We start from the raw sequence: 12,878 nt of genomic DNA, 5'->3' as shown, positions 1-12,878 counted from the left end.
ATACTAGCTGTAACACTTAAACAAGGTTCATTCGTGGCAAAGTATGCGCGGCATAGGAAGTACTATGTACATATGTGGTATGAAAATTCTATCCGCACTAGTGCCCGCCGAGAGACTAGTTATCGTTCATACAAACCGAACATTGGAATTCCAATTAATACATGTGTGTAAATATGTTTTGTACGCGTGAAAGTATGGCATATGACTCATCAGTCATGGCATGGCGGCTAGATAATTAAGCCCACCCTCTCGTTCATTCTCAATGATTAGTTTCATCCCAACAATTGCAAATGGTGAGACCATGGAGGTGCTCGTAGGGTTAACGTGTCTTCAAACTGAAATACATGGAGGCCCGAAGGGAGGGGTGGGACCAATTGTGCCAAGGAGTTGGGACACATGCTAGATGATGTGTCGCTTTGTAGGGTCGTTCATGGTGGCTGTCCAGGGGTGCATGAGGCCGCTGAGTGGGACCAATTATATAGTGTTGGAGATGTTGTAAATCCATGATTTCATTTATTTGGGCTGAGAACGAAGAGAAAGAAACTTTTGTATAAGCTAACGTGTATTTGTTATGATTGTATTTGTATCTTCTCCTTATGTTTTATGTGCTCATATGGCACGATACCTGTATGTTTTGATTTTCTTAATTATAAGTCCAAACCTATAAAAAGTTTAACCTAGAGAGCTTAATTCTAAGTTCAGAGACAATATAAGCACAACTTTCTCATGTGCCAATTTTGTGACTCGTTATTGCGAAAGGAACATTGTATGCATTTAGAATATTGATAAATAAGAAAAAAAAAGTTGGAATGTGGGATTAGGTTATACAAGATTTTAAAAATGGTGGGTTAGGGGGACCAAGTAAGGATTGTGGGTAAAGGCTTTCAAAATGCCTTTCTTTGTCCCTTCAAATTATCAAAATGAAACTATTATTAGCACTTTAAAAATTTAATCATGCATTCTTTATAAAAGTATATTTCTTTCTAAATACATAAAGTTTGAAATGCACTATTAAATTTTTAAAGTGTGAATAACAATTTTCTTTCAAAAAGGATATGAGTTAATCCTCCCGAGTTGAAGTTAAAAGGAAGACTTGTTGAGAGAGAGAGAGAGAGAGAGAGAGAGAGAGAGAAGCAGAGAAGAAGAAGAAGATTGCGTGCAGAAGAAAGAGAGTGGTGTGGTGTGGGCTTTGAGATAGTGTGTTGAGTTTGGTGATGCGCGTGCAGCACAAAGAGGTGGGATTGTGGTCATGATGGGGGGCTGCCAGCCACATATCCATAAGATTTATTCATGACGCCATACATTCTGCATCATTCCTCTTCTTAAAACAGCAATTTTTTTTTACTAAACTCACATATTTTCATCATTGCTTTCTCAACCCTTCCTAATTCTCTTCATTCAAATTTTACCCCTCTAGACCATACACCTTAGTGCATACCGACATGCATCATAAAAATACAAATTGGTTGCTTGCTTTTCTATTGATTTTTATCTTCCTCCCTAACGGTATACGGTATATAGTGAGAAACGATGTTATGAGTTCAAATTTAACAGAAGTTAGTTATGGTGTTTTAATAATTGATCATTCAAAATTTCATTTGAATGTGCGGTTTAGATTGAAAATCCGACACCATAACTTGGTTTTAGTTGTGCATCTATAACCTAACATGCAAAAAAAAAACTTTTGACAAGAGAAAGCTTCTTCCTAGCTAGCTGATCATTCTGAATTGTAGATGTAATCTTCAGCAATAGTCTTGAATTAAAAGCCATGGAGAACCAGAAATGTAATTAGGTGAGTAGCAAAACTTCATTGGAAAGCCCACCAAGCACTAATTACTCCCTTTTCCTTCAAAGTTACTGTACCTCAATAGTTTATGTCTGACCAGAATTAACACGAAAATCATGTCGGTAGTTTTGGCAAATGAAAAATATATGGACCAACAAAATTATACGAAATGTTAGGCAGCATGCAGTTTGTAATAGCTAGAGGTTTAAGTTATTTGTATAAAGAAAAGGTTTGGCTGATCAAAGTTGACATAATTATAAGTATGGCAATCTTTTTCCTAATTTTCCTTTTCGTTTTGGGTGAATGCTTAAATATCAACCTCGACTCTCCTCGAAAAGTATCATGTTGATAGTACGTTTCCAGTATACTGCTAGACATACGTGTTAAGATCTCGTATTTCGATTTTAGCTTATATCTTGATTCTCTGAACTGTGATTATCACGATCTTGAAATAACTCAAAACAAGTTAGTCTTACATTTTTTGAAGGGGAAACAAATTAACATGACAATGCCATCTAGCTGGCTACATGTATTTGCAGGGAGAATAAAAATGATGGGAGAATATTGGCTTTGATTTCACGTACGCATCTCCCCTAATTCAAGGATATTCTCATTATTTTTATCAGTCACGCCTGATTCCTTTTATTTTTGGTTTTTGCAAACGAAATTGTATATTATTTTTTTAACTTATAAGCTAAAATATTCATGATATTCTGGGCACGTCTTACCTTTGTTGTTATCAGCGCGCACCTGCTCGATCAATGCTCAGGAATATATATGGCAGCATTGTCCCTATCAACCACTTGTTTTCATATTTTTAGTGTAGTTTTCACCTTTCCATTGTCCCACGGCGCATTTTCAAAGTTTTGAGTGCTCATATCGCAGTTTCTTTTTAATTTTTGTAAACTTTTTATTTTATTATATAAAAAAATAGCATAAGTAGTAATAAAACCATCAAATTACGAGAATGAGGATTCGAATTTGAGTTCAGAAGATGAAGCCCACTATTCTAATTAACTTGACTAAACTCAAATCTTTACATTTTTTTTATCTCTTTTCTTTACCACTTTTTCTAATTTTCTATAATGTATTACTTGGAAAAATTAGTATGCCTATAAAAAAACATATTGAATTTAGCAACAATGCTAATAATTCATGCATGGATAGGAACAAACAAGAACATACATATATTCCTAGTCTATAATTGTGTCCCCGAATATTCAAGCTATGACTTAGATATAATTCCTTGTAATTGTGATGCTGAGTTTTGACCCGTCTTATTTTCAATTATTGACATTCAAAATTAACCGAAGTTTCCCAAAATTTGGCAGAAAAACATATATAACTATCTTCCTTATGTACTTGTGATGATAAGGTTCTTGTTCAAACAACAATTCCCTTACAACCTACTTGTGTTTGAGCAGACATATATGGACCAATCCATATGTCCAATTCTTACAATCGTAAAATAGTTATTGTTTTTTAAAGTAATAAATATTTCATTAATGAAATAGAATGAGAAACATCATTGATCAGGAATACAATTTTATGATTACAAACGCAACAAAAAGATAATAGAAAACCTACCCCACATAACCACATCGAACCAAACGGAAAAATACGCTCATGAGAACAAAATCTTGCATTACTTTTCTAACAAACTCGCAAAAGACTATGCTCATTCGGCAAAAAAGCCATGTTATGAGACATCACAAAGATGTCCTCGTAGTCCTTGCCTGGTGAACAAATAACGAAACCACAACCAAAACAAAACAAAAAAATGACACAACACAAAATAAACTCTTTTACGATTCCTCAAGGACGGAAGAACCACACCTAACCAACAAGAATGATATGCTCACAAAGCCTAAACTCTGCGAGCCAGACCTAATACCGTCAAGACACACAATGTAATTTTCACTCTAAGATTCGGAGTTGAGTAGTAAGTCATAACTGCTACAAAGGCTCTCATCCTCATGAAAAAGAATGACCACAACTACAAAGGTTCTTATCAACAAGCGAGATACCGACTCTACTAAAAACAAGAAAAGAAAGAGAAGGGATCAATTAAGAAGAAATACCGCCGATCCCAAGACCAAAGGCTTCGACGGCGATAGGTTTTTTCTTAGGTTTTCTTCTCAGCTAGGGTTAACTTTACCCTTCTTTTAAAAAAAAAAAAAAAAATTAGTTACTAGGCCTATTGATGATGTTTGTTTCTTGGTCCAACATCAATCAGTCAAGGACCTCCCCTGCTTATTTTTTAGACAACAAGAGAAACATGAAATGAAATTATATATGCAATTTAGCACAACTTATACCATGCAAATTAAACTTGTTAATTAAAGCAAGCAACAATCGTAATAATATTTGTTAACCAGGGTTACACCTTATAACACAATCCGGAATCCACAAGAGACGAGAAAACTCTCAAATTAAGTTCAAGTGCAACCTCTAAAAGTTTATTAATATTTCTACCAAACTCATGCAAATGACCTCGAAACCCTTAAAATGCCCTAATAGCAAACAATAAATTTTGACCGTCTCGACGTTTTCTTCGAAATACGTACTATGAGTTCAAATAAAAAACTGTGAACTTAACTTTAGAAAACTCAAAATTGTTTCTTTTAATTTATGTTTATCAAGTTGTTGCATGATTGAATTCTTTAACTATTATATGTCGTTAAAACTGAGTAGACATAACATTATTTGTGTCATTTCAACATTTACATTTGAACATATTAAATAGATCGAATAAGCTTTTCATCTTAATCAAATTGATATTAATTAAGTGGTAACAAATCACTAATTGGCAATATGCATTTGTTTTGAGAGAACAGTGACTGTCTGCCGACTGGAAGTAAGTGGAGACAAGTGCAGGGTTCCGGTACAAATTATACGCGTGGACATAAATTCCACTGCTTGCACATCAGTCTCTCTGTCTCTCTCCGCTCTTCTGAAAGGAAAAGATTTTGCTCACAAAAAAAATAAAATCGTAAGCAAATTTCAATATACATATCGTCATCCTTATTCACTTCATTATATATGCCTGCAATCATGATTCTTGGTTGCCACACCAGCATGCCCCTCCTCCTCCTCCTCTTCTCTCTCTCTCTCTCTCTCTCTCCCACCTACCTATAAATTCCACACACCCCACCATCTCACTCTCATCTCCACATTCCTCCTCACAACCTCTCTCCTCTCTCTCTCTCTCTCTCTCTCTCTCTCTCTCTCTCTCACATATCTCATTTCTTTCTCTCCATCTCTTCCTACCCATTCTTTCATTTGGAACTTGTTGATTTGTGCTCTTCTCTTTCAGGGCACTTGTTTGTTATCTTCCTAGGGTTTACCCTACAACTTGCGTGTGACCTAAACCTAAACAACCCAAATGGCGGTTTCTGGTTTTGAAGGGTTCGAGAAGCGTTTGGAGCTGCACTTCTCTGGGGACGACCGTAAAAATGTAGGGTCGTCGTTCGGTCTTGGTCTTCGCCTCCTTGACTTCGAGTCCTTGCAACATGTCCTACATGCCGTCCAATGCACTGTGGTCTCGGCCGTAGCCAATCACTACTTCGACGCCTACGTGTTATCCGAGTCCAGCCTCTTCGTCTACCCCACCAAGATCATCATCAAGACCTGTGGGACCACCCAGCTCCTCAAATCTATCCCTCCACTTCTCCGCCACGCGTCGCTAGATCTCGGCCTCACCCTCGTCTTCTGCCGCTACACCCGCGGCAACTTTATCTTCCCCAATGCCCAGCCTTTTCCCTACACCAACTTCCAAGACGAGGTCGTTTATTTAGAGGAATCTCTTCCCGACACTCTCTGCTACCGCAAGGCAAACGTCATGCCCTCCAAAACCCCCTCACATGCATGGAACGTGTTCTCCGCATCCAGAGAAAACACGACATGTCCTTTTGGAGAAGACGACAGCGACGGCGGACTGTTCACACTCGAAATCTGCATGACCGAGCTCGACCGCGACCTCGCCCGCAACTTCTTCCTCCGTCCCGGCACCAAATACGACGGTGACTCCGCCGGCAAAGAAATGACTGCGCTCACTGGAATATCCGGAATTAACCCTCGTGCTCTGATCTGCGATTTCGCATTCGACCCCTGCGGGTACTCCATGAACGGTATCTACGGGAACCGCCACTCCACCATCCACGTCACCCCCGAAGACGGCTACAGCTACGCGAGCTTCGAGTGCGTGGGGTCGGTCTACGACGACCGAGACGACGTTGTTCGGGTGCTGAAGAAGGTCGTCCAAATCTTCAGGCCGGCGACGATGTCGGTATCGACCACGTGTGCGAGCCACGAGGTGTGGACGCGTGTCGCGGGGGCATTGGAGCCGCTTGGACTGAAGTGCCGGAGTTGCTCCGTGGACGAGTTTCCCGCCTCCGGTAATGTCGTGTACCAAACGTTCGTCGATCGTCGGAGTAAGAAAAATAGTAAGTAGGATTAAATCGTAATTAAGTGGGGTTTTCTTCTATATTTAATTAGAAATTTAGCGGAAAATTTTAGAGCGATCGTACGGTGGAGGTACGAGGAGAAAGAAGGTAATGATCGAACGTGGGAGTTGTGGGGATAGGCAGTAGAGACGACGTGGAAGCATCGCGTATGAGGTAGCACGATGTAATGCACCCCCCACTTAGGTTTGTCACGCCTAAGATTTTGAGGTTGTTTTTTGTCTGTTAGTGGGGTACATCAAAATTAAGTGCCAAATGTTGAGAGGGATGTTTACTTGGAGTTTCTTTCCATATTCTCAAGATTTCTATTCTTTTCATTTTCCTTTTCCCCAATCCTTTTCGATTTCCTATTTAATTCTCCATATTTTCTAATCCGACGCTCTTTGTCTCACACAAATGTTGAAAGTGAGGAGTCGTGAAATGAGCAAAGAATGTTTAAACAATCAGCTGAACATTTGTTTGCAGTTGGACGTTTATTCGTAATATGACAATATATTATATGTAGACGTTCAAAAAATATGTTCAAACTCTTCAGTGTGATTATTTGAATATGTTTTGTTCCTTTCACAAGTCTACAATGCAAACACTAGCCCTTAATTAACACAACAATATGTTAAAATGTATAAGTTCAAAAATATGATCGACCTCTCATTCTTGAATATAGACCCATAATCCTGAATATTCTTTGTTCATTTCACGAGTATGCAACTAAGTATACCGACACGTTATATGATCAAGTCATCGTTCTTGTACAATAAGCATATTACACCTTGAGACCCTAACAAAAACAACATCGGTATTCTATTGAAAAGCTCCTTTGTTTTGAAGTGTCAACCCCAATTTGCATGCATGGGGAGTTAAATAAATTTTTTCATGAACAAAATAATTCTCCGTCCATGATAATATGCGATGGGCAATGAGGGTGCGTTTGGTACGTGGGATGGGACGGAACAGGGTGGGACGGACGCGTTCCGTCCCATGTTTGGCGCGCTAAAATTATGTGGAACGGCTGTCCCGCGGGACAGAAATGGGCTAATTTTGGTTCCGCGCTCCCCTCCTGGAACAGGTTTTTCCATCCCGTGGAACACAAAATTCGTTCCCTCTCCCATTGTCTCTTTCCTCGGATCTCAGCCTCTTCGTCTCCTCCTTCTTCCTTCTCACTTCCATCCGACACTTAATTTCCAGATCAAGGCCTCCTCCGCCCAGGCGTTCACCGAGGCTAAGCAGCGGCCTCCACAGCGAGTCTGTACGAGGTCCTCTAAGTCACGGCCAACGCGTCGCCAACGAAGATCAAGTCGGCGTACCGAAGCTTGGCCAAGCAATACCACCCAGACGCGTCGCGGTCGGAGTCCGACGATCGGATTTCATCCAGATTTTGGCCAAGCAATACCACCTAGACGCGTCGCAGTCGGAGTCCGATGACCAGATTTCATCCAGATTCACAACGCCTACGCCACGCTGTCCGATCCGGCAGCCCGAGATTTCACCCAGATTCACAACACCACGCTGTTCGATCCGGCAACCCGGGATTTCACCCAGATTCACAACGCCACGCTGTCCAAATTCACACGTCGTTGGGTTTCAAACCGACGGGTTTCGAACAGAATCTCGCTGACGGGTTTCGAACCGACGGGTTTGGTAGTCATTTGCGTTCCGTCCAACGCGTACCAAACGCAGAACGGAACAACCAACATGTTCCGTCCAGCGCGTACCAAACATACACGGAACCTTCGTCCCGTCCTGTCCCATTCCGTTCCGTCCTGTCCCGTCCCATCCCGTCTGCATACCAAACGCTACCTGAAGTCACGACCCCTCCTCACTATGATGTCATGCAATAGTTCCTTGTCGCATATAATTTTAATTAATTTTTCATCCTTTTTACTTTCACGTTTATAAAAAAATATCATATAATTTGCATGTGATAATTATTAAGGAACTTTAACGAAAAGCTCCCGGTACTGTTTACTTTAACGAAAAATCGTATTTTTACACTAAAAATTCAATCATAGTATTATTCACTTTATCCTTTAATTTGTTTTATTGTTAAAACTTAAAATTTTCAAGTCATTTTCATTAGTTTTCCTTAATTATTATTATTAAGTTGAAGTGGTCGGACAGGACACACATAATGAACAACCTGTCTAAAGTTGATTTATTACTCAAGGGGTTCATATGATATGAAATTATTACGTGGGGGGCTATAACTTTATTTTGTCTAAAAATGGGTTCATTTTTGTAAGCATTCTGTTTTTGGTAAGTGGACTGATTCGTAAATTGGGTAAAGCTGTTAACAGGCTAAGGCCCATTTCATGACAAGAAAAAGTTCTAAGCCCAAGGACCTAAAGCTCTTGCCCGAAGGACCCGGTGCAAGTCAAAAGAACCGCCTACAAATGAAGGTCTCTACTCTCTATCTTTTATTTTATTTTATTTTAATTCGAGAGATATTTTAGTTTAATTTTAAAAAAAAGTTATGAGAATGAGAATTCAAATTTAGATGCACTTCGGAAAGTGTATCTATAATCAACGAACACACACTCCCATGGAACATAGGAGAAAGACAAGATAATGGGATTTGGAGCCCAATTTTTTTTAACGATGACAAGTAATGGTAATTTTTACTAACAAATAAGAACACAATTATAAACACACGATAATGTAGTTACAAAGGTTTTTGTATGAGTATATTCTTTAGAGACCAAATATTGATCTAGTGATAATCTGCACAAATAAGTATAACAATAAAACTCCTAAGGACTACCACAAACACAAGTACCTCCATACTAGCACAAGCATTCCAGTACAAAATTGCCACAAAGCGGTAGATGCCAATGCACACACAGGGTCAGAAAAGAACTAGAATCCCACCAACAAATGGGTCAAAAAAGAAGGACATGATATTATTCTGCATTTTTTTCTTTACAAGCATAATGAACAAACACTGACTTGAGTGCCATAATGTGTTATGCATTGTCTTCTCCTCCCTCGTTGATGGCAATTGAAAGTTGATGTCTGGCTTCTCAACAAGGCTACAAGATTAATGTCGGAAAACCCAAAATTCTAAAATCTAACCATTGAAAATTAGTTTCTAGACTTCAAAATTTTTGGTGAATAATGAATGAAGGAAAAATTATGTTATTGGCTCTCCAAGTTTGATATTGGGCTGGACTACAAGGTATTTTCAAGCATCTGTTACTGTTCATTTTTGATAGCTTCAACTAACATGCTTCCTTTACGGGAAAAAAAAAAAAACTTCCTACTTAAACAAGATTATGTTTAAGGGATGTGAAACAATCAGACAACTAGTTGTATGGTGCGTGACGGGATATCATACTTCCTGTTAAAATGAAAACCCATCTATGAAGTAGTATGCATGTTTACATTATTTCGGAAAGTTATTCATACAGCACTAGTGTTTGTCAACCTAGAGATTGAAGCACAAGTGTTTGTCAACCTAGTTTTGGTAGTTCCTTAGTAATTTGATAACACAGAGAAGATATTAAACTTGAGCGATGCTCCAAATTAAACATGGTTTAGCAAGAGAAACATTAACATGATTGAGCTTGAGCTGTTACCCTTTTTAAAGTGCATGCCTTAATCAAGTAATAAAGCATTAAGAATCCAAGATGATTAACCAAAAAAGAAAAAAAACTTAATTAACCCCATCAACTTTTGGAGCTTTATTATCAAAAGCTGAAGATTAGATGGAGAAAAAGGCTACACATCAAAAGCTTGTATGACAGAATCTAGTGGGACTCATGAGACAATGCTTTTGGTCCCCCAATCATCTTGAAAATTGCAATTAAATTTCTACTCAGCAGCCCAATACCCTCTTTTCCCAAAAGCACTTTCGGAATTTTCTTCCTAACAAGGCTCAAGTTCTTCCGAGAAATTATCATGTGTATTAGAAACACACGTCACGATGCATTATTTTATGTGTTTTTAATAAGAGTGAACGACAAAGTTGATATGTCTTATTTATGTAAATAAAATAAAAGATATGCTAAGGAGACTCTATCAGAAGTGGAACTCTCAATGATCTCTCTATCACCTCATGTTTTTTACACAATATTTTTTAGTGTTGGCACGAGAATTAAAGTTAGACTGTAAGATGGTAGAGAGTCAATATTGTACTTTGAGAGTCTTCTTATCATTTCTCATAAATATGTTCTATGTGTTATAATTTGAGTGACATAATAATGTTACGTAATTGTGTTTTGGGTAGACCGCAAAATTGCTATGAGATCTTCCACAAGTCACAGCGGAGAGAAACTGTGAGCTTTGAGAGGTGTCCATGTTAATAATTTGTATTTTCATAAGAGTTCAAGGGGAAACTTCCAATTCAGACAGATAAGGAGACAAATAAATAATGCTACAAAACACCAATTACTAAAGAGCTGTGGATATGGAATTTGATCCTCTCCAGATCTTCTCATTAGGGATTCCAGAGATCAATTAATATCAATGGTTGATCAAAAATCATGTGATAACAATTATTTTTATTTATATTTTCAACAGTAAGGCAAATTCGTTTTGTGTGAAAAATATAAAAAAAAAAAAACTGTAGTTACACGATTTTTTATAAATGGTTGGTATTAATTGATTCTTAAGATTCACAGTGAAAAAATCAAGAGAGGATCTAATTCTACAGGATATAGCACATCATATTGGAACTTTGACTTTCACGTCCTTAAGAAAATCATTTCATGGAAGAGTAAACTGCCGATTTGCCCCCTGAACTATAACCCAACTTTCGATTTGCCCCTTGAACTTTTTGATTGGAAAATTAAGGACTTAAACTAATTTTTTTGGCCGATTTCCCCCCTACCATTAGTTTTTCATAGATTTCATCCAAATTAACGTTAACTTTTATCGTGTGCAAACCACGTAACTCTCATTTGTGGACAAAAGCGTCATTTCACTAGACATTCAGACAAAAAAGCTATATAATCACACATATTTGCATAGGTTTATATTTTAGAAATCTAAGGTTTTCAATTATTTTAAAGAATGAAGCGACCGAACTACCTACACATGTTGTGCATATGCTTCCATTTAACAGAAATTTGGATGGAATGAATGAAAAATTAACAGCAGGGGGCAAATCGGCCAAAAAAATTAGTTTAAGTCCTTAATTTTCCAATTAAAAAGTTCAGGGGGCAAATCGAAAGTTGGGTGATAATTCAGGGGGCAAATCGACAGTTTACTCTTTCATGGAATATTGGTGGAGTTTTGATTTCTATTTTTCAGTCAATTTTGAACATTACATGTGTTTGGAGACGAGTTGACCGGTGGTTTCCTTTTTAGTTTGGTAATATTTTTTAGTGTTTTACGACGCTCTGCTTAGCAAGTTGGTGCAGCTTAGGAGATTTGTGTATTTTGTCTAGTGGTGGCTATACAGCTGTTATAATTATCAGAGGGGGTATTCAAAAATTGCTTTTGTTATGTAATAATGTTCTATATTTAAAAATTGTTTTTGTTATCATTTTAAAATCTCATCATGTACTCATTATAAGCGTAATTTTTTTTCCTTTCAAAATATAAAAATTTGGAGTATAATGAGATATTTTTAGTGTCAATAATAATACCTTAAAAGGGTATTTTTTTTCTTCTCAGTTTTATTATATAATAATGTTATATATTCAACCGAAACTTTAAAGTTAGAGTTTTTGAAGTTTTTTTCTTCTTATGTGGTTGTTTAAGATTGAACTGTTTTTTATTATTTAGTGAACATTATGTTTGTTGCTTTTTTTACTTATTATTAATGATATTTTTAAACTTACAATCATTGCGTGGTAAATTTTGTTTTGATTTAATTGATTGCTTTTGCGGCTTAGTACTGCGGTCTAGTACTATTCATCTTCACTTATAAGTCAGAGGTCTTAGGTTCAATTCTTGCTAAAGACGAATTAAACTACATTATTGCTGCCAATTGTGAACCTGAGCCTACTTCTCCACCCCATTAATGTAGATAATATCGTTTATTAAAAAAAAAAGTGATTGCCTTTATAAATTTCGCACAGGACCCCTAAAATCTCATAGACAGCCCTGGTAATTATATTATTGGTTGTGCGAATTTCTTTTCTCATCAAGAAACTGATAGTTGAAGAAATGTACCCATTTGACATCTCATTATAATTTTTATGTTCTTAGCATCAATCTTTCTTTTCAAGGTAAGAAGATGTTCGAAATTTAGTTCGTCACTATATCATGTTCATAAAATATCATTATTATTACCAATTCATAATTATAACACATGAATTAATATTAATGTTATTGTCACTTGCAAAGTTGTACAAACATGAATATTTTGATTTTTATTTGGGTTGTCCTATCCATACATTTTTTTAATTCTCACATATTATTTTTTAATTTTTGTTCTTTAATTACCTTTATTTAATCTCACCATAAAAATTAAGAAAAGCACATGAGAAACATGTGTGGACGGCACAATCCTTTTATTTTTATTTCTGTTGATCTTGTCTTTCCGCAAAGCAAGGAAGCAAGGCATCATTTCGAAAAGCCGTCTCTCTTCAGCTTTTGCAAAGATTATTATTCCATGCGAACCCCACCCATACGTCACCCGTCCATATTAGTGATTTGATGCATTTGCTTTGTTTTTTATAACATTG

General features: G+C 37.2%; 1 protein-coding gene across 1 annotated transcript; it reads left to right on the top strand.

The window, feature by feature from the left end:
- The first annotated feature begins 4,623 nt into the window (after positions 1–4,623).
- On the top strand, positions 4,624–6,566 carry LOC126595743 (S-adenosylmethionine decarboxylase proenzyme 4-like). The gene has a single exon (XM_050262047.1). It carries the CDS (start codon positions 5,172–5,174, stop codon positions 6,237–6,239), a length of 1,068 nt encoding a protein of 355 aa, XP_050118004.1. The 5' UTR covers positions 4,624–5,171; the 3' UTR covers positions 6,240–6,566.
- The last annotated feature ends 6,312 nt before the right edge of the window (positions 6,567–12,878 follow it).

This window comes from Malus sylvestris, chromosome 13, assembly GCF_916048215.2.
Source record: "Malus sylvestris chromosome 13, drMalSylv7.2, whole genome shotgun sequence".
NCBI classification, from domain to species: Eukaryota; Viridiplantae; Streptophyta; class Magnoliopsida; order Rosales; family Rosaceae; genus Malus; species Malus sylvestris.
Note: the sequence above shows the minus strand (reverse complement) of the source record. Positions and strands in the feature narration are given on the sequence as shown.